At 39.3% G+C, this 27,653-nt stretch overlaps 1 protein-coding gene across 4 annotated transcripts in view; it reads left to right on the top strand.

Annotated features, from left to right (window-relative positions):
* MLLT3 (MLLT3 super elongation complex subunit) overlaps positions 1-27,653 on the top strand; it is a 144,346-nt gene that overhangs the window by 70,041 nt on the left and 46,652 nt on the right. For 3 of the 4 annotated variants that reach the window (XM_089487842.1, XM_089487855.1, XM_089487862.1), the window contains 3 exons: positions 12,519-12,601; positions 17,931-18,074; positions 23,400-23,519. In XM_089487842.1, the coding sequence (XP_089343968.1) occupies positions 12,519-12,601; positions 17,931-18,074; positions 23,400-23,519 (347 nt within the window). The remainder of the gene's footprint in view (positions 1-12,518; positions 12,602-17,930; positions 18,075-23,399; positions 23,520-27,653) is intronic. The other variant, XM_089487849.1, reaches the window with a different exon arrangement.

Here is a 27,653-nt window from a genome sequence, read left to right as displayed (position 1 = left end):
CACAAAATTATATGATCATTATTCAAATGAGGAAGGTTTGCATCTGAGCTTAACCAAGAGAAATCCTAATAAGGAGATTTCTCATGCATTAAGGCTGTTTTGAGTAATTTGCTTGAGTGTCTCTCCTCTCCTCACCTAGTGCTGTGAAGAATTGTGCCATATCACTGTTGTGTTTTCTAATATTTTCTTTATCTTTTGAGATTAAGATGAAGACACTGATTTGTAGTACAGATGGCTGTATACACATTTTCTGGGTAGGAAAAGGAATTTTACGGAGTCTCATTAGTATACGATAACAACTGGTTTCAAGGGGAAATTGTGTATCTGTGCTTTCAATGCTATTATACAAAAGCATCATGTAGGAACCGGAACAGATATACAGAAGCTGTTTCTCAGATCCATTAAGTGTTAACTTGGGCCCTTGCAGAGAAAATGGATCACTACCTATTTGTGTGCTGTTGTACTCATACTTCAGGTAAAGTCTGATCAGACACAATTGGTATGTTAAAGAAAATATGGTGTCTGAACTTTGGGTCTGTTTTGCTTAGGAGAAGAAAAACAGTGAGATGAGACAAGATAGAGTCTATTAAAGAGAAGAATATAAAATTATGTATGTGAAGAAAGTTGAGAGAGGGGAGGTTTTCCTTTCATAAATTCAGAACATAGGATCATCCAGTAGAGCTGGATGGTGGGAGATTCCAGACATTTCTGACGAAGTGTTTTTTTGCACAGCACATAGTTAAATTATGGAATTCACTTCCAGTAAGATGTTGTGATGGGTGTTAAGGTGGACAGCTTTAAAAAGAGATAAGGCAGAACCATGGGTACTGAAGTTGTCAGTGCCTTGTAGTCAAGGTGGCTATATATTGTCATTAGTACTTTAGGAATTTGCTTACAAATACCAATTGCTGGAAAACATGGGGAATGCCCCTATGCACTGCTGCACCTATGTTCTGTATGTGGGTTTTTCATGAGCATCTGGATGGTCATTGTTGGAATAGAATGCTGGATTTAATAGGCCCTTGATCTTATCCAGCTATGCTATTATACTTAAGCTAGAAGTATGAAAAATAAGCTTTACAAATGTATAGTTGGTATTTTTAGAATTTCCTTATTTGATTATGTATAGCCCAATACAATGCTCCCCTGTCTGTTTTCATATTTGCACAGCTCATTTCAATATATAGCAGGTGGTGTTACTGGCATTGATATTAGTTAATAATAATGACTGATTTCCTGAAATGTATTTTAGAATGGGGAAAGAAGTCAAAGGAAGTTAAAGTAGATTTCCATTTACAAATTAAAGATAGTCATAGGAACTGTGTTTGAGGTTTTGGTGAGTGAGGAGTTGTTCATGGAAAGAATTTCAATAGCTAAGGAGATTAACGTGAATGCTCCCAGCTAATTTACTATGGCTGGGATCCAACAATTTGCCTTTTTCCTCTGTCTCTGAGGGGAATATATGTGAATTTGGTTTAAGTGGGGGAGCTGTGAAAGGGGGCTAAGTGTTGGAAGAAATCCTGTTATGATGTGCTAGGAAAAAAAGGGGATAATAGTCAAGATTTTTATTACTCCTCACCAATCTCATCACACCAAAAAGAGATTTTTACAGTGTCTACTCAACAGTTTACATATCTATTCAACAGTAGGCCCCAGAGAGTTTAGTGGGAATTATTTCCAGGTAATTGAGTGTAGCAGGGGTGGGCCACTTAAGGCCTTTTGAAGGTTGCTTGCTTACAGTTCTCCTCAGTATCAGATTGCCCTCTTCGGAGCCATCTCCAGAGTATCAGATTGCAGCCTTAAGAAGTGAAAATTCAAAAATGTCTATGCAGGCGTTAGCCCACACCACACATTGTGGGGCAGAGTGAGAGTGCATATGCAAGCACTGCTTCCAGACAATCCTGTGCCACCACCTGCTTTCTGAAGAGGGCTTTGTAAGCATGCTGGGAAAATGCTGAGAAAGTTCTCACTCTCAGAAAAACTCAGATCAAGCAGAGGTCTCAGTCACAAGATTTTCCCAAGAAATTCAACTAAAACACTGATAACAGCTTCAGTTTACAATCTTAAGAGTAAGGGCCTGAACAGACAAGCCAAATGAAGCAGCTTCCAGATGCTTTGGAGGTGTGCTGTTTAAATGATGCACACCTCCAAAGCAGCCAGAAGCCATGCCAAAGCTATGCACTGTTTCTTAGGACAGGACAGGAGCCAAAAGGAGCTGATATAATCTGACTCCTGACGGCACCAGTTGGCTCCTGCATCTATGGCCCACCTTGGGTGCAGGCCGTGCAGACAATGGGGTTTCAACCTGCTTCCAGCTGAAGTGATTCAGGCCGCTCTTTCATGCCCGTCTGTTCTACTCCTAGGCCTCAGTGGACTTTGGTTGGTTAAAAGAGTTGAGAGCAAATGTCTTCTGTATTCATGCTATCCCATAGATGGGCACATGTTTGCTTGAGGTTTTTCTTAACTGTACAAGGAACCAATTGTGGATTGTCAGGCTTTCCTACTTTGGCTGCCTTTGGGAAAATAACAGCGAGAAGAATAATATTTCAAAGAATAATCAAGCCTTCTGGTACTCATATAAAATTTTGCTTATATACCTGTGCCTCAACCATCCAAGAAATACTTGGGAAGTTTTTCCAATTTTCCCCCTCTCCCATAAAAATTCCTTTAAAACATTTATGTTTAAAAATATGCTGTGTTGTGTACCTCTCCCCCCAGGCTTCACTTTAGTAATCAGCCATTTTCCCAGAGGATCAACTAATACTTACCATGTGTGTCAAGATGAAATTGTCTTGCCAAATTTTCTTTGGCACCTAGGTAATTTTTTGTTTGGGTAAAGTCAACTGTGTAATGAGTTAGCTCTTAAAAAGAATTAAATAAGACTTTTAACCTCTTGGGTCTCTTCAGCTTGCAGTAAGAATAACTAAACATTAATGTAAATAGTCATGAGGTACCTCTATATAATCTGTTTTAATATATCAACAACATATGCTGCTCTCAGGCAACCAAGTTTGAAAGCATATTAGGCCATGTGAAAAATTTACTAGAACAAACACGTAATTCAACTTTTTTAAAAAAAATGTAATTTCAGTATCTCATTCCCCGTATCGGTTGTTACCTGATATCTTGTTGTTACCTTCCAAATCTGCAACTTGTTCTCTTGATCCAATTCCTCCTCGTCTTCTAATTTCGGTTGCTCTATCCTTTCTGCCTTTGCTTCTCTACATCTTTAATCTTTCTCTCTTTACTGGCTCCTTCCCCTCTGTTTTTAAACATGCTTTAGTTTCTTCCTAGTCTGAAAAAAACCTTCTCCCAACCCTTCTTCTCTGTCTAGCTATCATCCTATTTCTCTTCTTCTTTTTCTGTCTAAGGTTTTGGAACGGGTCGTTTATTCTCCCTGTCTTGAGTTTCTTGAGGCTAATTCCATCTTAGATCCTTTTCAGTCCAGTTTCCGCCCACTGCACTCTACAGAGACAGCTCTGACAAAGATCTCGGATGATCTTTTGCGGGCCAAGGCTAATGGCCTTTATTCTGTTCTTGTTCTCCTTGATCTCTCTGTGGCCTTTGACACTGTGGATCACTGTCTTTTAGTTGATATTCTCTCTAACCTTGGTTCTCAGACTCCGTTCTTAATTGGTTTAAATCTTATTTGTCAGACAGAACTTTTGCAGTGGTCACTGATGGTCAGGCTTTCTCTCCCGTCTTGTTGTCTGTTGGAGTTCCACAGGGCTCTGTTTTGGGTCCCCTATTGTTTTCTCTTTACACACTGTCTTTAGGCAAACTCATTAGTTCCTTTGGCTTTTCTTATCATCTGTATGCTGATGACACTCAGCTGTATCTTTCCACCCCTGATCTTTCTCCAGGTCTTGAACAGCAAGTTTCTTCTTGTCTTGAAGCTGCTTCTCAGTGGATGCGGTGATGGCACTTGAAGCTCAATATGTGTAAGACTTGTTTTTTCCACCAAAGCCTACCGTTCATTATTCCTTTTCTATTCTTGTTGACAATATCTTTATTCGACCTGTGCAAGAAGCCCACAGTCTTGGTTTCATTTTTGATTCCTTCCTGTCGTGTATCCCCCAGATTCAAGCTACAGCCTAGGCATGTAGATTATTTATTTATAATATTGCTAAAATTTGACCATTTCTTTTACCCTCCACTGCCAAGATCCTGGTCCGTGCCTTAGTAGTCTTGCGACTGGATTTTTGTAACCTCCTTCTGGTGGGGCTTCCTCTTTCTCATCTCCGTCCTTTAATTTCTGTCCAGCATTCAGCTGCACACATCATCAGTTCTGCTCATTGCTTTGACCATATTTCTCCTTTATTGTCATGTCTCCATTGGCTCCCCCTCCCTTTCCATATTCGTTACAAAGTGCTATTGATGACTTTTAAAGCTCTCCATAGGCTGGCTCCTCCTTATTTATCTAAGCTTCTTTCCCCTTATCTTCCCATTCACACCCTCCATTCTCGGAATCAAGGACTGTTGTCCCAGCCAAGGATTTTCTCTTCTCCAGCCCAGATCTGCCCCTTTTCATTGGCTGCTCCTCACTCCTGAAACTTCCATCCTTCCCAAGCATGGTTCATAACTTCATTACCCAGCTTTAAAACTGAGTTCAGGGAAGCATTCCCAGACATCACTTGATGGTTATTGTAGGTTTATTTTTATTTGTGACCAGCTATGTTTTATTATTTAATGTTAAGATTATTAATATGTATTATGTTAAATTATTTTATAGAATGTATACCATAGGCAGGCTTATTTTATTTTATTCCATTTTTAACTGATTGTAAGTAAAGCACTGTGTAAATCTACAGCAGTCTATAAATAAAGCTTAATAATAATAACAACAACAACATTAGATAGCATAGTACTTTAAATAATGTGTCAGCCAGTGCAGTATTATAGGAACAGTGTTTCTTCCTGTAATATCTATTACAGTATTATTACAAAATGTCTAATAACTGTGAAGATGCTGGTCTTCCAAAGGGTTCAAAATGTCTTAAAACCATGAGGTTTGTGAGAATGGCATTTCCATGTCAAACTGTTAGTTGTTCTGGTCTCTCTGGTGCTCAAATGAATGATACACACGTTATGACTGTAATTTAAAGGTAAGCCCATCCTATCAAGTTACAGGATTTAAGTGTGATAGGCACTTATCCACTTATTACCAGCTAAATAGAAGATAAATCACTTCTTGACTGTGGAGGTCAGCCCTGCTAGTAATACACAGAAATCACTGGGATTTTTGTCTGTGTACTTTTCAAGTTGTTTCCATTTTATGTTGAACTTATCACATAGTAGTTTGGTTTTTTGTGTGGGTTTCTCTCCCCTGCCCCCCCCCCCCAAGATTTGTTCAGAGGTGGTTTGCCTTTGTCTTCCTCTAAGGCTCACCCAAGATCACCCAGGGGGTTTCCATGGCCAAGTGGGGACCTGAACTCTTAGTCTCTTAGAGTCTTTTTCCAATGTACAAACCATTATACAATGTTGGTGTGAGAAATTACTTGTTCACAAGTAAAATAAAATTCACAGGGTGTCTTCAATAAATCTATGGCATTTGTAACCTGAAAGGGAAAGGGGGTTCAGAGAAAAGGCCAGGACAACATGGTTAGTATGTGGCTGGGAGACTGCAAACATATACCAGGTGCTGTAGTTTTATTTCAGAAGAAGTAACTGGCAAAACCACCTCTGAGTAGTCCTTGCCTAAGGAAACCCTGTGAAATAGAGGCAACCTGAAGACACACGCACACACAAATTAGTGTTACTCAAAGTGGTCATCCGTGGCCAGTGCCAGTCTGCCAACTGTTGCCTGATGGTCTGCAGTGAATTTCTGGGAGAGGAATAGTTGCAGTTAGCAGACACAGACAAGGTGCCAGTTCTTGGCACGTGAAGGAAAGGGATGTGGGACCCCCAAAACTGATGGTTTGAGACATTGGCCTAAAAAATAGCAGCTTTATTGCAGAAAACTGTCTAGTGCAGCAACATTACTATCCCTTGTGTTCAGACGCAGCACTACCTATAGTGGGAATACCAACATAATAATATATTTTCCTATCAAATTTTTTTTTTTTTTTTTTTTTTTTTTTTTGGGCTGCAATGGTATAGAAGAAATTGCCTCAAATTAGAAGCAAGATCACTCCAGCCATGTTCAGTCTTTTTTCCCCATGTATTTCTAGTGTCACGTTTTAAAATGCTCCCCATCCATTGGAAAGTTTAAGGAGGAGGAAAAGATTTGTGTATGAGTCTCCTTATACTCATGCCGGGATAATAGCAATAGCAATAGCAGCTTCATTTATATACCGCTTCATACTGAACTAAGCAGTCTCTAAGCAGTTTACAACTGTAAGGTAATTGCCCCCAACAAGCTGGGTACTAATTTTAGCGACCTCAGAAGGATGCAAGCCTGAGTCGAGATTGAGCCCTGGCTAGTATTGAACTCACAACTTTATGGTTTTGAGTGAGTGGCTGCAGTACAGGCATTTAACCACTGCACCACTAAGGCTCCTCAAATTTTACCCATTACTGCATCTATTAATTGTCATTTTAAAAATGGCTTTAAAAATTAGTTTAAGGAACAATGAAGAAGGAAGCAAAGCAAGAGAGCTTTTGCTGTCAGGCAGCATAGAAATATAATAAACAAAATACTGCTCATATGTTACACAAATAAAACAAATATTAATAGATGCGCTTTCAAAAAACAACAGTGGGGGGATAGCAAATTGACAACCACCTTGGTATGCAGATATTAGTGAATAAACAACTAGCCAGTGAGCAGCTGTTCAAGATGCAGTATCATCATCATCCCACTCTTTTCCCAGAACTGGGACTCAGAGCAGCTCCCCTTGAAAAGATTTGTGGTCCTTCTCTTCCTCTGTTTTTATCTTCTGTACCCTCTTTATATTTGATACCTTCTACTGTCCTATTTAGAGCATGACCAGTTGTCTTCATCCTTGGAGCCTAAATTTTAAAATCTTTGGGGGTGAGATGGGGAAATCTAAGGGTTTTTTTTACCCAGGCATTTCAATTTCTATAACTTCCCAATCTGCCTTTGTAATGGAATGTTGTTATGCTACCTTTTTCTGTTTGTGGGATCTGCCATTTTACTGAACCGAATGTGGTTTTAAAGAATGTATATGCTGTACTGCCCTGAAATCTCATGTGGTGAAAGGCAGTATAGAAAGACTTTTGATAAACAAAGCAAGGAAGGGAGAGGTTTGAAAACTGTCCACTAATTTTCACAGGCTGATGTGCCATATAATTAGGGTTGCCATAATGGAGGACCTCCAAACCGGGACAAATGTAGGACAAGGTTTGAAAATGTAGGACTTTTTTTTTTTTAATTTCCTGGCTAGGAAATTAAAAAAAAAAGTCCTAGATTTTTAAACCTTGTCCTCGTCCTCCTCCTCGCGGCCTGGGAGGGAGCCTAGGCTAGCTCCCAGGCCGGGAAGGGCGCGGGGAAGCTTGGCATCGCGGCGATCGCCGCGGTGCCAGGCTTCCTCCTCCTCCTCCCAGGCCGGGAAAGAGGCGGAGGCCGCCCCTCATCGCGGCGATTGCCGCGAGGGGAAGCGGCCTCCTCCTCCTCCTTGGCCTCGCGGAGGCCTTGAGGACCCCGCGGCCGGAGCTCCGACCGCGGAGCCGCCTCCAAGGCCTCGCTGGGGCCCGGGAGGGGGCGTCTCTGCGGCTGGAGCTCCAACTGCGGAGAGCCTTCCCAGGCCTCAGCAAGGCCTTGGAGCCGCCGCGGGGCCTGAGGTGGCCGCGGTGGGTGGGGCCGTCCCGGTTTGGGCGCCAAACCGGACCGGAACCGGGTTGGCACTGCCCAAACCGGGATTGTCCCGCCCCCTGGCGGGATATGGCAACCCTACATATAATACAATTATTTTTATCTCATAGACCTTTGTAGCTTCTGTTGTACTTCTCTTGTGGTTGCTTTTGTTATATTATTATTCCTCCTGCATCTTTGAGGGGAATAGAAGAATATTTATGTTTAATCTTACCCTTAAAATAAAATAAAATAGAAAGATAATAAATATCTGTCCACTGTTTTCCATTACTTTCACCCTGTGATGTAATCGAAACAGACACATCTGCACAAATACTGACCACCACTGATGACTTGGAGGTGCTATGATGTATCATGTATTTTAGCCTTTAGGTCCTAGATTACTTGACCATCAGCTTAGGTCACTGGGGCTTCTGGGAACTGGCATCCATAACGTCTTGAGGGTCAAAATCTGAGAACTGCTATTGTTTTTCACATTTGGAAGTGAGTGTTGTTTGTTTGTTAAATTTACTAAAATTCAAATAAAAAGAAATGCAACTGAGACAAAACCAGATTAAAACCAAGTCACTACATATGTTGTTGTTTATAAGTAACCTTTTGTTGTTATATAGCCCAAACTGCACCATATGCACACAAGAAGAAGCAATGAGCAGGCATGGGAAATCAGACTTAGGTACAGATACACTACTTAGGAAAAGCTGGGATGTAGACTCATATTGATTGACCCGGACACAAGTTGACTTGGAATTGCCTTGGCAATAAATGATGCACTTACTTGATTGGTGACTTGTATATTTTAGTGAGTTTTTAGAGTTGCTGGCATTACTCACTTTTGAACAGCAAGCAAGACCTTGAATGGGAAGCTTTTGAAATGCTTTTGAAATCTTTAGAAGGCTCATCCAGTGTGCAGCAGGAAAAGGCTGTCTAGCAGATCTCAAGCCCAACTTCAAGCCCATTGCCAAATATGTTTACTGTTCCCCTCCAAGTAATGTGTTCCACCTCCCTTTTTTCTGTTAAAGTTGGGTCCTAGACTTGAGACTTGACTTGAAACTTGGCGTAAAAGACTTGAATACATCACTGGGGTAAAAAGCCCAGGGGGTAAGAACTGTGCATACTCAGTAGAGTAGAGTGCTCAGTAGAGTAGAGTAAGGAAAAATAAAGGGTGGTTTGTTTGTTTGTTTGTTTTTAATAGATCACACTTGTGCCTTTTTTTAAGGCTAGCGTTGTATAGTGATGTGAGTGTTGGACTACAGGAGACTAGGGTCTGAATCATCCACTCAGTCATTCATACCCTAAAAAGAAGGCAGTGCCAAGCTTCCTCTGAATAAGTCATGCCAAGAAAACCCAATTTGTAGTGTTGCCATAAGTGAGGGTTGAAGTGAAGACACATAACAGTAGCTTGGACTTTATATATAGTAGCTGAAAGAGTAACATGATGCTAAAAGTGTAATTTGTGTTTATCTTTGTCAATGTAATAGCTCTTTTGCTTCCTTTCTGTATCACTATGGATAGACATCATCACTTACATGGAATAGTTGCATTCACTTGGGGGCTTGATCTTGTTCCACAGACAGCTGATTTGTCACTCTGGATGTAATCATTGTGGTATAAACTGAGGAAAACATTGCAAGTGTAAAACAAGGGGAGGGAAGGATGAATGGCAGTGAATATCATTTTTGGTAGCACACCATACTACAGCCTTTTAGTGCAATCCCACTGAATATTTTCTTTTGACATGTTCAGAGATTTAGCTAGTGGAATCATGTGTTACTGCAAAATGCAAATATTCTAAACTGCTGTGCCGTGTTATCTCAAGTTCATATGAAAGTTTTCTCTTATGAACATGTAGACGCCTGGTACATATAGACAACTGCTGCTGGTATTGAGATTTTTATCTCAGAAGTTCCTTACTCCTAATATTTATGGTATTGAAAAGGTTCTCACATTTTCTTTACCTTCTTTATATTAGCACATGCAATGAAGCTAATTAACAGAAGTTTCGGTGCCCAGAAAAAAGAATAGATGCTCACATTCCACACTAACTGACAGAATTTGCCATTATGAGGAGGGGCAATGACCACTACCTTAACTGGCTTTAAAATGGAATTGAAAATTCATGAAAGATGAAAGTCTATCCAACAGCTAGTAGTCCTCCTGGTTTTACGGAATCTCCAAGCTGTGATAGTATATTGAATATTACAATATTACAATGTCAAGTTTCACTACATACCTGAATGTGTATTTATAGCACTTCATTTAGAAACTTCTTCAAATTTGCAAGTTGTTTGTAGAACCAATGTGATAAATGAATGTAGTTTTGGTCTAAGTGCAACCTAGTGAAGTGAACTGAACTGTTGGTAGCTGTGGGATAACAACAGAAGCCCTTTGCCTTCTGCTCATGGACTTTCCATAGGCAACTGATGAGCCACTGTGAAAAGAACTGTTGTATAGATTTTTCATTGGTTGAGAATTTGGAAATGTGTTTGTCCCCTACTAGTTGCTGGCCATGTTGGCTGGAGGATTTTGGGGGCGTGTTGTGTGCCTTCAAGTCATTTCCAACTTATCGAGAGCCAAAGGTAAACCTGTTTTGGCAAGATTTGTTCAGAGGAGGTTTGCCATTACCTTCCCCTGAGGTTAAGAGCATGTGACTTGCCCAAGGTCACCCACTGGGTTTCATAGAGAAGATTATCACACCGGTGTTAAAAATTTCCCTGGTGCGTTCTAACGTGCACGTGCGGGGGCGCGCATGGAGCGTGATGGGAACCCGATGGGGCCCAGAACGCTATTTTACCGCACAGCGGAACGCCGTCGCCACCGGGCGTTCCCATTGCGTTCCCATTGAGTTCCAGGGGACGCCATTTCTGGGAACTGTTTCAAAGCGTCCCCATAAATGGCGTCCCCTGGAACTTGATGGGAATGTGATGGGAACAATAAGTGGCGGCGTTCCTGTGTGCAGTAAACTAGCATTCTGGGCCCCATCGAGTTCCCATCACGCTCCGTGCACGCCCCTGCATGTGCACGTTAGAACGCACCGGGGAACGTTTTAACCCCGGTGCAATAATCTTCAGACTCATAGAGTTGGAAGAGACCACAAGGGGCCATCCCAGCTGATCTGGGATTAGTAGTCCTGAAAAAGTAATTTTTCAGAATTCTAGTTTGATCTAGCATAATACCTATGGGATCTGTTCTAATAGATCTCAGCATGCGCGTAGTAAGTTTTGTTTTGTTACAGTGGACTTTAATGCTGTTGTAATATTAAGTTGTTGTTTATTTGTAGATGCATAGACTGCCCCTGAAAAGCTGATTTGCTCTCCTGTTTCCAGAATGTTCTTTATTAAATTGCCAGTAGAAAGACAATCTTGGCCAGATCAGGGTCCATTTAGACCACCATCAGTTTTAACTAGAGCTTGGGAAAGTAATTTGTTTAGACTACAACCCCCAGAATTTTCCAGACAGCATGGCCTAGTGGTGCTGGCTTGGGATTCAGGGAATCATTAAAATAAAGCAAATTTTCAAAGCTCTTGTTTTAACAATGGTCAACCAGGTGTTTCCTGGAAGCCCACACACAAAACATAAAGGTAAAAGACTAACCCATTGCATTTGTTCTGAGCTGCTGGGAGCCATTCCACCTTGCCCTTTTGTCACAACTTCGTTTGTGTCATTAAAAATTTGCCTCTTTCCTGACCAGAGTTGTCAAAGTAAAGTGTCATAAATGTAAATATGTATGTGTATGTGGGAGAGGAATCTGAGGAAATAAACGGAAGTCTACAAAAATTCATGCTGCCAACTTCTCTATTTCAGTTAATCTCAAAGGTGCTACAAGATCTCTCTACATAATGTGTCCTTGTAACATTTGAATCTACGTCTAAGTACATTTTAATCAACTTTCTGTCATAATGCTGTGCTTCAGGTTTCTGTTTTCAAGCTGTGAGGGAATATTGAATATTACAGTATTACAATGCCATGTTTCACCTACATAATTGAGTGTGTATTTATAGCACTTCATTTATAAGCCTCTTCAAATTTGCAAGTTGTTTGTACAACTGATGTGATAAATGAATAAATGAATGCAGGTTTGAGCCAAGAGCAGCTCTGTGAATTGAACTGAGTTTTAAACTACTGCACAGGTGTAAGCAGTGTGTTAATTTTATTGACATATATTGCTGAACATAATGTATTATTCATGATGTATACAATATAAATTATATATTACGCATTGTTTTTGTGTGTCTTATTTGAAAAATGCAGGCAATCATTAGAGGACATTTACTCATAAATATACGAAACATTTTTGACCTGTCATTCATTTAGAAAAATGCCCTTAAAAATGGATTTCTGCTTCAGCATAATGTGGGGAAGGGTAAAGAAACAAGAAAAATATGAGTGTACAGTTTTTCCATTTCATATACTCCTCTCTCTTTTCTTTAGATACGATTATATGTACCATGCTGTGGCTACTAGCCTTCTGAAGCTAGGATTTTTGGGAAAATTTGAATCAGAAAAAAATATATGGAAAAATGTTCACTACTAACCCAAATAAGGGAAAATCCAATTTAGCATGTGCTTGTCTTAATTCAATCAACAAAAACTAAAAACATATGCTGTGTTAACTTTATATGATCTGTAGAAATAGTTGAATCAGAGTATTTGCTTAATGAAAAAAAGTTCACTAAAGTGTGTCTTGGGTAGTAGTTTGGCTTTTCTTCATGAAGTAATCACCATCTTTCTTTTCTTTCCCTTCCAGTGTGCAAAGATCCACCGTACAAAGTTGAGGAATCTGGGTATGCTGGTTTCATATTGCCGATAGAGGTTTACTTCAAGAACAAGGTGTGTAACTCTGTTCTTTCCATTTCTCCAGACATACTTGCATAGTTATTATATTTTCTCTTTTTGCAGTAAAATTCAGATGCTCTTATACCTTGATAAGCCATCTTTATTAGAGCTAAGGTTTGTTGTAGAGATGCAGTGAGTTTAACTGAGTTGTTATCAGATAACTGACAGAACTGCATCTGCTAGTAAGGTGGGCTTCCTTTCTACCTTATGTGCACTACCCTGCCCCCAACAAAACTGTCCTGAAGAATTGCTGGTGATGAAGGGCAGAGGTGATGAAGGTTCCCTTGTGCAAAGTGAAATGTTGTCCAATAGCTCAATGCCTTAATTTCCCTATTAGGGTACCCCATCTAGGAACTGGATATTATCACAAATACAGTGGGCCCTTGTTATTCACTGGGGTTGGTTCCAGGACACCACCACCACCACCACCTCAGTTACTAAAATGCTCAAGTCCATCATATAAAATGATGTCCCCAAGGTTTTCCTTTTGGATTTGTTTTCAAAAATATTTTCAAGCTGTGGATTGTAGAATCCATAGATGCAGAATCTGTGATTAAGGGTGCACTATCTTTCAATATACTATCTACTAAATGTACTATCTTGCACTCTACTGGAGTGATAAAATACAGAACGCCCTTCCCTTACGTGGGGATTCATTCCGGACCCCCCCCCCCGGCATAAAGGAAAAATGCGTATGTTTAAGCCCCATTAGAAGTAATGGGGCTCATGCCCGAGGTGTGCAGCGGAGCACACGCCGCGGGCACGTGCCCCATTACTTCTTCTGGGACACGAGAGGAGTTTTTCCACCATGGCTTCCAGCATATGCTTGAACCCGCGTATGGCACGCCTGCCTATAATGCGAGTGCGCTGTACAGTTTAAGAAATATTAAAATGTTCATTTAAAAAGGAAGTAGTTAGTAAGGGGAATCGTCTTGAACACTGTGTCTCTCTAAATTATGATTTGAGGGGAAAATACCAATTTCATGACAACAGTTAACTAACTCATTTTAAACTACAGGTTTTTTTTATTGTTATAGTTGTCCTATATTAATTTTGAGGGTACTTGATTGTTATTTGACAAGGCAAAATGTCTACTTCTGCAGTGCTTGTATATGCCTAAGCATACAGCCAAGTTAGGGTGTCTGATTCCCATTGTGTCTGGTCTTTACTTGTGTAGGACATCTCTTAATTTGTTCATTCTCACTTTTAAAGTATTTGGAAAATGTAAAGTATGGATGTTGTAATTATCCTGTTAGTTAGGAGATCTACAGTTTGAATCACTATTCAAAATAGAATTAGAATACTTATATGCATTACAATACTTATATCATATATTCATTGAAATCCCACATTGTGGCTTCTTTTTGTTAATTCAATGAATGGGTGTACTCCAATCAATATAACTAACAGGATTTAAGCCTGTGAGAGCAGGAGGGAAGCTTGTGTATTTTTTTTTCTCATACTCCCTCTTGCAATAGGTTGAGTTTCCCTTATGCAGAATTCCAAAATCCAAAATAATCCAAAGTTGTCCATATATATGGCTGAGATAATGACACCTTTGCTTTCTGATGGTTCAGTGTACACAACCTTTGTTTCATGGACACTATTATTAAAAATATTATGCATAAAATTAGCTTGAGGCTATGTGTATAAGGCACATATGAAACATAAATGAATTTCATGTTTACACTTAGATCCCATCTCCAAGATAACTCATGTATATGCAAATATTCCAAAGTCCAAAAAAAGCTGACATGCAGAAAAAAGCTGACATCCATTCTAATCGCAATCATTTCGAATAAGGAAGACTCAGCCTGCTAAAATACCTTATCTGGAGGGATAGGGGAGATCACAAGAACACTGTGAAAACCATTGTATTGGGCTCCTGTAAGAGCAGGGAAATTTCTCAATGAGAACAAAGTTCTAAAGGTCTCCCCAACCATATGGAGGTACAGTGATCTGCAGGAGGAGGGGGAGAAAGAGAAGCTCCATGGTACAAGCTGCCCTTTATTTGTGTGATGTTCACTTTCACTTGAATAAGTAATGGCTTTATTTATGAGGCCAGAAACGGAAGATGATAGATCAAGGGAACAGGTCCAGTAAGACCAGGTGGTATTTAAAGAATATTGGTTGGAAAGTGCTTTGTCAAAAAGTTGCATGTGTTTTATGGAATTTAAGAATGTGGAAAGAAGTATACTGCACTTTGGAAGGCTAGACTGTATGTCACTCTATGCAGTAGCTCCTGGGGAGTGGGAGAGTACTTTTTTGCTTGAATTATACCATCCAATGAAAATTAATGGAAGTTATTTGTGAGCCAGTTATGTGGTTAAAAATATGTTTTGTGCATTCTCTCTTTATTCACCGTATTATTGTTATGCTTACTATAGCATTCAGTGCAATGGAAATCAAAACCTAATCTCCAGCAGTTGCATGTAGCTAACAAATAATTGACTGTGAAGTTGAAGGCTTTCGTTGCTGGCATCCATGGCTACATAGCCCGAAAAACCCACAAAAAACTAAAAATAATTGACTATTAGCAAATATATCAGAATTGTTTTGTAACACAGAATTGCATTTATACGCATGTAATGCACACCGTTTCTCAATCACTGAGCTTCTACACACTATGTTCGTTCTAGAGAATGGAATCTTGGATTTTGATAGAATAGGAAGAATTACTTTTTACCAAAGAAATCCAAATCTGTACTGCTTCTCTAGAAGCATGAAATTTTGTTCCTTTTCTGGCATCACCTTCAGCTAGCATGTTACTGGCTACCCTGCTATTAGTTAAAAGCTACAGATGCTGCTTGGGTTAGCTGTTCTATCATCAGATGCAACTTCATTTTAAGAGTGAACAAGACATTTTGTAGACTTACTCCTCTGTTGCCTTGAATCTGTCCTCAGACATTCTGTGTTTCATTTCATGCCTCCTGCTAATAATATTGTCAGTATTTCATTTTACTCTTCCCACTAATAATATTTTTGAGAGTTGATGCAGATGGGAAGAAGATTCAAGTATCATTTATGTTGTTAATACTGAAGCAGACGTCAATTTACACATGGAGATATGTGCATGCTAATTTCATTTGGAAAATTAGGATTTTAGTAAAATTGCACCTTTCAAACCCTCCATTTCTTGACAGCCCAGATTGCACAAATCTAGGGTACAGACAGTCAAGAAAAGCTCTGTGCTGTTTCAAAATGTATTCTTCGTACAGCCATCAGTCTGTTCTGCTCTTTTAAGAAATGTTATGTGTTTATAACAGGACAGTAATTTGACCCTGTTTCCTGGTACAGTAGATTGCATCATGATTATGTGAATGTGCTTAGCTTTGTTTGTTTTGTTTTGTTTTTATTTTATTTTATTGCTAGAGGAATTTAGGAATTTTGCTAGAAATTTAATGTTTCTATTAAATGCTTTAACTATCTTTGCTTAAGCACTATGGCAGTGAGCAATAGTAGTGTGTCTTGGGTAGTAGTTTGTCTTTTCTTAATGAAGTAATTGAGAGTATAATTGCCATTTGTTTAGAATAGTCTCAGGAGATGGCTGTTGCTGTGTTGTTTTTCAGTGACATAGAAGGAAATATTAGTTGAGAGTTTTATCCAGATATACCCTGAACACACACTAATCAGCACATGCATCCACTTGCTAAGTCTCTTCAGTGTCAGGGGATTGCATGTATTTTAATCAAGCCTGCAATTCTGTTCATGATTCCATTCAATGCAGTTTGAGTTTCTGTGTAAATAGGTTTAGGATTGTTCTGCACACCAATATCAGGCTCTTAGGCTCCTGTCATTAATGCTAGACAGTGGCGTCACTAAATTTGGTGTCACCCGGTGCGATAACTCATGGTGTGAGCCTCCCATTGACCTCCTCCCATTTCACATGTTTTTTCACTAATGTTACTCGTAAATCATAATTCCCGTATACCACTGAGTGTAATGTTAATAGTTGTGACATAAACAACTAGCAAAATTAAAATTATACCTTCAAATTACAACATCATACGCACAGCCTAAATGTATTTGCACATACATAGTGAAGATTTGTTAAAATGTGATGTTTTCAAACAAAATTTATAAAGAATAAAACTTTTCTAAAATAATTTTTTAAAAAAATTAAAATTGTGAAGTTTGAAATTTTAATTTTAAAAAATTCTAGGGCCTTTCCTTTTTCCTTCTCACTGAGCTTCACCCCACTCCCACCACTCCCACCATCTCTTAAAGCATGTTAAAGGGAAGCAGGAGAATGCCACATCCTGTTTCTGCCCAAAGCTAAGTGTTTGAGGAGCAATGTTGTCACCCTCACCTGGTGTGGTCCATCCTCTCCTCACCCCCCTAGTGACCCCACTGATGCTAGACCAAGACCTGGATTTCTGTCTCAGCATATTCATGAATTTGTCATATAATCTTGGGCAAGTCTTGCTTTTCCATCTTGGTTTTTGTGTCTTAATCACAGTGCAGTGTTATAGCACTACATTCAACTTTAACTGCCATGGCACCATCCTATGGAATCCAAAGATTTGCAATTTAGGGAAGGGCATTTAGACATCTCAGCCAAAGCGCTCCTGGGTCTCACTAAACTACAAAGCCCAGAATGCCATAGGATATTGCAGTGGCAGTTAATGAAATATGGTGCTGTAACAGTGTAGTGTGATAAAGACTTGTATCTAAAATGGAATCAATGACCTCCTACAATGTAGAGTCCTCTTAGACCGGCAAGTTAACCCGCCTTCTGGGTGGCTTGGGAGCACTACATGCCACACACTCCCAAGCTGCCTGAAAGCCACCCAGCCATCATGAAGCCAGCTTCCAGTTGCAGTGCGGGTGCAAAGCTGGCATTTTGCTGCCCAAAAAAGGAGCAGCTCTTTGCCACTTTTTTTGGGGGGGGGTGGCTTCAAGTTGGATTGGGGTCATGGTGTGCAGTTGCTCCAGCCCCAGTCTGCCTTCGGCTTCAAGCTGCCCCTTCCGCCAGTCTTATTTCAACAGCCCTTAGTTTATAAAACATTTTTTAAAATCTTAAATTGGTCTTCATTCTAAGCTAAGGACTCATAGAGGATAGTAAAATTCTCAATAAGTAATACTAGCGCTAGACATGTGCATCAATGTCATTATTAGTTAAGAGGTCTTGGCTGATGCTAATAGATACAGGAAAAATCAATAATATCTAGAATATATAGAGACTGAAATAATTCAAAGCTTAGTTCATCATAGCTGGCACTGTGAAGTATTATTGGAACAATGGAGCTGACAAGTACCAACTTGGCAAAATGTACACATGGTATCATCTTCCCTTGATATGTGACTGTTTCCCAATCCTCAGGAAGAACCGAAAAAAGTCCGGTTTGATTATGACCTGTTCCTGCATCTGGAAGGCCACCCACCTGTAAACCATCTTCGTTGTGAAAAGCTTACTTTCAATAACCCAACGGAAGAGTTCAGAAGAAAGTTGCTGAAAGCAGGAGGAGTAAGTTTTATCTGAACGTTTAAAACAAATAAATATATGATGTCTTTGCTGTGTGATACCGGCACATCTAGGTGTGATCAGGTTTGATTTGCCCTACTACCACCTCCAGAAAAGCATTCCTATTATTGTAAAAGACTTACATTTGTGTGTGTGGGGTGGTGGTGGTAAAAGTTCTGTAAGCCCCATAATTTAAGTGCATTGTGTATGAGTGGAGTGGGCTTCGTGTGCTTTTAGACCAATCTTACAGCCCCAACAACAACATGCTACAGAGGCTGCCATCCCCACCACTGGAAACTGGCACTCCTGGAAAATATTTATTCTCTAAAAACAAGAAATAGTGCCTGTCATCGGTTACTGAAGGATACTCTTTCTGCAAGTATTTTTTATGGGTGGTGAATTTCGTGTCACTTAGAATCCTGGTTCTCTCTTCACACACAGCTCCCCAATTTTGGTGGGCTGTAAGAGGTCCTAGAATAGACAGAACTGTGCTCCGTGGTCTACTGAAGTTTTCCTGATGGTTTCATACATGCTAATAAATAAAATAAAATATAAAATAAAATAAAATTTAAAAATAAAGCAGTTGTATCAGAGATGAAGTTGTTGTATCAAATGATGTAGACAGACTGCAGAGAAGGAATCAAACTATAGCTACACAATTCCCTTCTTAATCCTGAGATTCATTTTGAAGACTGAATTGGAACCAGTATAGAACTAACTGTTGTTTTTATTACTTAAGGGGAAAACATTAGCATGGCAGTAATTTTGAAAAAAACATGAGAAGACTTTTTTTAAACAAAGGAGGTAGTTTTCACCTAGTCTTAGATAAGACTGCGCTCCTATGAAAAATCAAATTTGCAGTCTAGGGATGCCCCTACAATCCAGCTCTGTCACGAGAAGCCAAATATCCTCCTCATATCAACTGAAGCTGTCAAACCTTCCTAGACAGAAACATTTGGCCACAGATATCCTTGCTCTGATTACTGTAATCATTATGTATAGAGCATTACTTTTTGGGGATTACAATTACCATGCTGCCTGGGAAGTAAAGTCCAAAACAGTAACTTTTCCAGGCTCTGGTTATACACAGGTTATTTTTCTGATGACTGTCCATAAACATTTGCTGATTTATTAACTTGGTCTGATTGTGGGAAGCATGTTACACAAATGCTTAAAGAACTGCATTAGTTCCTAGTTAATCTGAAGTGTTGATGGTTACCTTATCAGACCCTGTGTGTCCTAGACACCCAAAGGAACGTCTGTTTCCAAATCATCCTTGCCCATAATATGGGGACATCAATTGGAGATTCTTGTCCAACTTTGCCATCTGATTTGGGGAATAGGGGAAGGAACATTTTTAGTACTAGTGCTCCATTTGTAGAATTCTCTCCCCAGGGAGACCCACATAATTTCCTTGTAAACTTTTGGATGCAAGTCACTTTCTGTGTTTTTGTTACAGCTGGCTTGCTATCACGGGCCTTAATTGATCTTATGGGTTGTTATTTTTCTTCTTCTTCTCTTTTAACTTTTTTTTGGTAAACGATCCTAAGAACCATTCAGCTGTGTGAAATAAATAAAAAGAAGTTATTCGGCAAACCAGTGTTTGGTATTACAAAGAAAGTGAACGGTGTGGTTTAAATACAGTGGCATTCCTTTTTCTAAACTATGTTCAGTCTTCCTGTCTATGTTTAGTCCTTCAATCATCTTTATATGAGCATTCAAGCATAACAGACAAAAGACCAATATTTACTGGGAGAAAAAAGCTTTATACTTGTTAACAACGGCCTTAAGAATGTTTCTGATGCAAAACGGATAAGAACTCTCCCCATCAAGGTAGCAGTATCAGAGAAGTTGTACATAGTTAATATTTTCCCTAGAGTATCTCTGTCCTGCACCAGTGAAAAGGTAATTACAGAGCTGCTGCTACCAGTTTGCTTAAGGTCAAATTGCTTTTTCCTGTCCCTGATCTTTGCTTGTCAGATGTGTAGCTAGATACCTGATACATAACTAAGGCCATTTTCTCAAGTGACACTTAAAGCGTACCCTTTGTTTTCTGTGTTTCTTTCATTAGTAATTGATTTTTACTTTTCTGGGCTACTTCTCTGGCTGCAAAAAACATAACAAAAGAGAAATAGCACCTGCTACTATTATTGCCATCACTATACATGGATGTTTTCATAGCTCTATAAGTGAAAGAAAAAAGATAGAGACAAAGGCATGCTCCTGTGTCACAGGACCTTTGAATCGTTTTTTTTTTTTTTTTACTTCAGGTGGATGAATACAAAAATACCTGCACTGTCTTCCCTGCATTAATAATCACAGATACGTAATCAGTCTTGGAATTATTCTAAGAATGCCTTCCTTGTCACATCAGCACCCAACTCCACTTCTTTAGTTTGTTGTTTATACTGTAGTTGCAAAAGAGGCTTAAGAAACTGACTGCTCAATAAAGTCAATATTAGGGATGCCTTCTGTCTCAGACTCAAGACCAAAAACATTTTAATGCTTGTTAACTTTATTCAGTATTTATAACCAGTACATGTTCCATCTTGTGGTTTTCCCAAGAAACAAAGGTTTTGAAAGACTTCTTCACACTTTATTGCTTGCTGTGGTTGTGGCAAGATATAGGATTTCCTGCCCCCAGTAGAGTACGTTTTGTTTGTGCTTTGTTTGATATATATATATATATAGAGAGAGAGAGGGAGAGAGAAGAAGTTCTCTACAGCAAAAGTAACCATGTAAACTAATGTTCAGCCTTTAAAATTAATAATTAGTGTATTTAATTTAAACAAAGTGCAAAATTTAACCAAATTTGGATATTAAAAACCTATTTGCTTCTGTCTAACATTGTAGACATAATAGAAGTACTGTCTGGAATGTCGGTTTCATGTATAGATTGAGCTCATATATATGTGAGGATATATATATATATATATATATATATACACACACAAACTAGGCTTAGCCTAATCCCAACAGTGCTAGGTGTTAAATACCCTTCTAGGAATGGTTCAGGTGCAGAAACTTTCAGCATAACAGTAAGGTCAAGCAAGTAATCTGCTCTTTGTTGAAAAGACTGTTCTGCATGTTAGTGGGCTGAGTGGCCCACTAACTGGAATCAAATTGATGTTTATCACACTATACTCTTATAGTGCTACTATTCCACTTTGACTGCTCTAGCTGCCTCCTTCTCTGCCTGAGAATTCTAAATACCCCTCCTTAAAACTGCAAATCCCAGAATGCAACAGGAGGCAGCTAGAGCAGTCAAAGTGGAATAGTAGCACTATAAGAGTATAGTGTGATAAAGAGAAAGCTCTTGATTTGAGGCTAGAATCACAACTTGTCATCAGTCCCAAAGTCTATGGGTTAATAGTCACTAGTACTATAACAGCTGTCTGTATATCAAACACTTGGTTTTGTGCAGCACTGAGGAGACCTTGGAAGAGAGGGAGCAGGCAAGCACTCAGATTAGCCAAATTGGGGATGGACAGGCTTCTGAGCTCACAGTCAGTCACAATCACTGGGAACTGCCTCCCCTTTCTTGTCCATGCCATGGAAAGAGAACAAGGGGGAAGACTGAAAAAGTGAAGTGGTAGTGCCCACTGTCATTGTCCTTGCATGCCAAAATAAAAAGTCTTCACCACCACCATTTTCCCCCATTCCTTTTCCATAGGAGAAAGAGTACAGGGAAAGTAGTGTTTTGAGTAAGAGTGAGGATGCCAGCACTGAACAACAGCTGTAATGGTGGCTCTTAAAAGTTCAGGCTCTTTTTGGATGGTTGTGGTAGTGGGGCAGGGGGAGTGTGGGGGTCCATTGCAGACCCACATCAATCTCATACTTCTATGGCTGTGATTACTTTCATGCAGGTTGCAAGGTTGTGCCTGGGCATGTTCAAGATGCCCTCAGGGAAACCTTACCCTGGGAGTGGATGCTGCTGTTTCTTCCCCAGTTGCATAAAAATAACGAGACCGTGCATAGATGCCCCACACACAGCCAAATTGGTTGCTGGGGGTGTGGAGCTGCACTGGGGAGACCCCATCTGCTGTGAATTACTTTCATCTGGGAAGAAGCAGGGAAGAAAAGTCGCCTCCACACACACACCCTACACAACTACTGTAGATGGAATGATAGGTGAACTTCTGTTCCACCTGTCTGCTAACTGAATCTCAGCCATAGTTGCTTTTTAAGCCCTGATGAATCCTATTCAGTGTTTGTAGTAGGAACTGTGAAATCAAGTGAACTGTAGCTCTTTCTTTCTTCTGAGAACCATGATATCTTGTACCAAACATTATGGCAGGGATGGGCAACTTTTGATCCACCAGATGTTTTGGCCTGCAGCTCCCTACAGTCCCATTCCACTTGGGCCAGCTTTTTGAAAGTTGCTCTGTATAGAGCATGTTAGCATAATCCTAAGGAGTCCTATGGTCAGGTCAGACATCTCAAGGGACAAGAGCATTGGTCTCAATAGCAAACACTCTCCTGCACATCACTAAAACCTGAGCCATCCAGGAATGCATCCAGATTGTGAGTCTGTGTTTTCTGCTGTTACCCCAACACAGGTTTAATGCTTCTTCCTTGATGCAAAGCATTCCTGCCACTGTAGCAGTCATGGCAGGTGTACCTGAGAGCTGGGTAGAGGTTTTAACATCAGGCACCCCTAGCATTTATCTTGATTGCCTCACTGTGTATTGTAAACTATGTTAAAGGAAATCAGGTAAGGGAAGATGCCTCAGGATATAGCTTGCCTTCAACTGCCAGATAATAGATGACTCCATGGTAGGATTCACTGCAGTTGCTTGAAACAAAAGGACACTTGCGGGTGGGGAAATTAAGATTTCAGGCTCCTACCTAGCATCCCATCTCTGCTGAGAAGTATAGAAAAGCATCCTGCCATTTTATACCATTATTCATTAGTTTTAAATGGGAGCTTCCTGGGGTACAAGGATAAGAAGGATAGTCAAAAAACAAAAAATTGTCTTGGTCCTGCACTGCTCACTGTGAGGTATGAGGAAATCAAGCTAAAACAAATTAATAACTTTCATGTTATTTTCCTCAAATTATCTCCACCACTTCCCCTCACATCCCTAAGATGTTTCTGGGCGTCTAACAGCGTTGTTTTGTTATTGCTTCAGTTTGTCCTTTCAGTTTACTGTGAAGGCAAAATGATGGCAATAAAACTAATGTTGTCAGTTGCACACAGCCAGCAGAAGAAACCGGAGTTGCCCATTTATTCATGGTATTTAAGTGTCCACTTCCCAAGAGCCCTTGCTTTATAGCCTTAGCTATTTTATAAATGTTACTAATATTTTAAATTCCCTTTTGCCATAGATCATGGTAATGTCAGATGGATCATCAGCTGCTTCAGGGCAAAGTCTTCACCTCCCCAATCTTTCCAGTAATTCCTTGTCTTTTTCTGAAGTGAAGAAGAAATCATCTCATGGGCCAAAGGTGAGACATGCCCTGGTATTAGATATGGGGGTGTGCCTTCAGCGACAGTTCTGAATGTTGCATGGTCAATGAGCCAAGAAGTAACAAGTTCAAAGCAATACCTAAATCAGTGGAGTAACCATCATTTAAAGATAGATTTATGACCCATGAATGTTAGGGTTTCTTTCCACTTGTTTGTTTTTTTAAAAAATGTGTGGTTTATAACTACTTCTATGCAATGAACTACCCCATGTCTAGCAGATATAAAATGTTAATGTCTCTGATACAATTGTTTCTACCACATAGCTTTACACTTGATGATCTAATGCATAGCATATGATCAGAAATTAAACCATGCAGTGATTATGGTTTATGTTCTTTCATCTGCAAAGCTGTGATAATGGAATGTGACTCCCCTGCTGAAGGAGTTGCCTGAGCCTCCAGTTTGTTCCTGGGTATAATTCAAAGCGTTGGTGATGACTTTTAATTCTCAGAGTGGTTTATGACTAATTAAGGACCGTTTTCTTATGTACAGATCTGCCTACCTATTGAAATCATTTTCAGAGCTCCCCCCTCCCCCTTTTCCAAACAATCCCTGAACTATGTCCAGTTGGGACTAGGGAATAGGTCTTTTTGGTGAATGGACTTGGGCTCTTGAATTTCCATCTAAGGAGTCTCTTCTTACATCTTGTAACAGAATTTATAGAAGCTGATGGAGATCTTCCTCTTAAAAAGGAACCCTTCAATGTGTTTTTATTTGCTATGTACTGCTTTTACGTTTTATGTTACATTGGAAAGTGTTTTAATTGTAAAGGTATTAACATCAGAACTTAAGGATATAGCCATTTAAATAAATGATACTGTTTCTTAGTCAACCACAAATTCCCAAGTAAATCCTTTTGGATTGAGATAAATAAGATAAAATGGTGAGGTCGCTGAGGGCATTTTTGTTTCATAATATTAGCTAGTTGTGTTTTTGTGTGCATCTGAATATGCATTTTGTAATTTTGTTGTATATTGTATTTTAAACTCCAATAGATTCAGTCTAGAACTGAAATGAACTGAAATACAATGCAGCAGAATAGAATATATGGTCAATGCATAGTTTTCTGTAACCACTTGTTAGTGGTTATTGTTTTGCCTCAGTTAACTTTTGATGTTAATTGCATTTAAAATTTATCAAAAACCTTTATAACAATATAGATTCATCTGTTTTATAAATTCCTAAGGAGTTAGCTAATTTTTATATGGCAAAGTCAGCGTAATGTGAAATGGAACATTTGAAATAATTTTTGGATCTCACACAATTATGATGCATTGTGCTCATTATCCATATCTAACATACATGAAAATGGACCCTTTACACATGTTGGGAATCCAGTCTTATCCCATTCTGTATATTTTCTTGATGATCATATAGAATTGGCTACAAGTAGAAGGGGGAATGGCAAATCACCCCCATTTGTGTACAGTGGTTTCCTTGGATCTTGGGCAATATCTTGTGATTCTGTTGTAACTTGGTGACAACTCTGTTCCCCACTGTTGGTTCTGCATGCATGGTTCACTGAGGAAGGCAAACTAAGAGTCAGTTCCACATTACATTACATCCTGTACACTTATCCTGCTTATTGGGAAAATTTCTATGGGTTTACCTAAATGGTAGTTGCTTTCTACAGCAGATAATCTGCTCAGTTTGCTCAAAAACAATTTCATGAAATGAAGCTAGATTGCCTTTCAAGCCTTTTAATTCCACCCATATTTACATATGGGTGATATGCTATCCTCAGCGGTGCTTCTCAGCTGTCTGATATGTGGTGCCAGCAATTACTGTTTTCCAGTGAGACAGATATTGGCACTAAATTTGTGGCCATTGGGTACAATTATTTCTTTCTCTCCTATAAACTTGCCAGGGAGGGGCAGCCAATGGTTCAGGGATTGGCACCAGTCCAGGGACCGCCACTTTGAGTAGCACTGAACTACAGAATTAATGCCAATGGACAGCCAATAATTTAGCCATGAGTTTCAAGATTTGCATTCTTTTCCAGTGGTTTCAAATGTACTTGGCTGACACTAATTTATGCTGGGTTTATCTTTAATAATTTGGAAGATGGTGAGGAAAAAAACTATACTTATGATTTGGGGAGAATTAACAGGTTTTTAAACAATTAAAATGAAAAGATCGTCTTTAAGAAAAATGCAGTGTTCCCATTGGCTTTTTGTCTGTCATAGCCTTTAATAGCATTGTCTTTTGCCTGCATACCATACTGTCTGTATTCCTTCCTTCTACTCATATACTGTAGAGTGAAATATCTTGTACTGGCCAGAGGGTGTTGGAATGGGAGATGAGACCCTCATCACCTCATTACATGGTGCTTACATGGGCACAGCCATGAGGTAAAGATGGTCTGCCTATGGCTCTCATGTTGTCCTCCTTTTAGTGCTTTTCCTATACTTAACACTTGTTGAGCTTATGCTTCTCATATTGTAACTTTAAAAAAAAAATCAAAATAGTGCACCACTATGTGAAACTGAATTGTGCATTTATACAGTTTATCCTCTTCTGATTTTGTCCAGCAAAATGGTGAAACTACTTGAGACCAGACTTTTTTTCTTACTGTAATTTAAATAGGCTTTCTGAATCCATTCACAAGATTTTGAGGATGTTGCCTTAGGTACTGTACCAAAAGAAAGGCCAGAAGTGTGTGTGTGTGTGTGTGTGTGTGTGTGTATATTTAAAAAATAAGGAAATCATATCTTTATAATCACTAATAGTAATTTAAGAAGTAATTCATTAAATTTTATATATTAAACTCCCATTGATGTTTTCTAGCAGAGATAATACATCAAATACTGCAATGCAGCTTCAAATGTTTTGGTGTAAATTTGAGTAATTAAACAATATGAGGTACAGTACTTAAGAAGCCAATAGAATTGCTATACTTCTCAAGATCTGCCCCCTCCCCCAATTTTTATTATTGTTTACATTTAAATCAAATTGCCCTGTGGTCAGCCAAACACAAATGCCACATTTATAACATGAGCTCACAATGACAAGTCAACAAGGAAAAGAGTGAACAGAATGCTGTTTGTTTTATAATGTCAGCCTGAGGCGGGGACCTTTTTCATGCTCAGCTAGGGATAAGTTCCAACATAACGTTATTAATTCCAGGTAAGCATGGTTAAGAGAGCCAGTGCAGTATAGTGATTTTAATGTTAGGCTACAACTCTGGAGACCTGGTTTCAAATGCCTACCCAACCATAGATACCCACTGGGTGACTTGAGTGAGTCATATGTACTACGCCTCAAATGAGGGCAAAGGCAAACCCACTCTGAACAAATCTTACCAAGAAAACCCCATGATAGCTTCACCATAGGGTTGTCATAACTCAGAAATGACTTGAAGGTACACAACAGAAGTGTGGTTAATGCTTTAATGTATGCTAGCATGTTACTAGATGCAGCAAATGATTGGCTTTTCCTGGATCGCCCTCCCTTTTCCTTCTGTATGAATGCTCATGAATGTTGGGATTTGTTTTCTCATTTTTAAAAATTTAAATTTTGTTAGAATTAATGCAATGTGGCCCCTGCAAGATAAACTACCAGATAGTGCTTGAGTATTGACTGCTACATTGAGTAGAACTATTGAACTGATCCCTCTAGCCCAGTATTGTTGGTTGTATGATGGGCGGAAGCTTTTTAGGGTCTCCAGCAAAGGTATTTCCTAACCATACTTCTTGAAATCCTTTAACCAGGGAGCTGGGCCATCTCTGAAGTTCGTTAAGGTTCATTCTTGTGATGCGAATACCATAATTTAGTATTGTGTCTGAATGTCTGAATGCAGCTAGTATGAGATACTACTTTAAAGTGATATTCTAGGAAGAGCAGCCTGTACATCACTGTGTTACTAGTTTCTAAGTGATTTCAATGCAATTCCATAAAATAATATTTTTTTTAGGTATCACTACTGAAGATGCTAATTTCAATCATACAAGAAATCCATGGATATATGCATGTCTGAGTAGTGACTGAGGTTGCTGAAAATGTGGAGAATTTTATTTCCAGTAAACCTCTGTGTCTTGGAAAAGTGCCTCAGACAAGTTGCATTGGTTTCTGGGAGTCATTGCTTGCATCTTGAAAAAGAGCCTTTGCAGTAG

Source organism: Sceloporus occidentalis, unplaced genomic scaffold, assembly GCF_023333645.1.
Source record: "Sceloporus occidentalis isolate IW3139 unplaced genomic scaffold, rSceOcc1.0.p SCAF_1, whole genome shotgun sequence".
NCBI classification, from domain to species: domain Eukaryota; kingdom Metazoa; phylum Chordata; class Lepidosauria; order Squamata; family Phrynosomatidae; genus Sceloporus; species Sceloporus occidentalis.
This window is presented reverse-complemented; position numbering and strand designations above follow the sequence as displayed.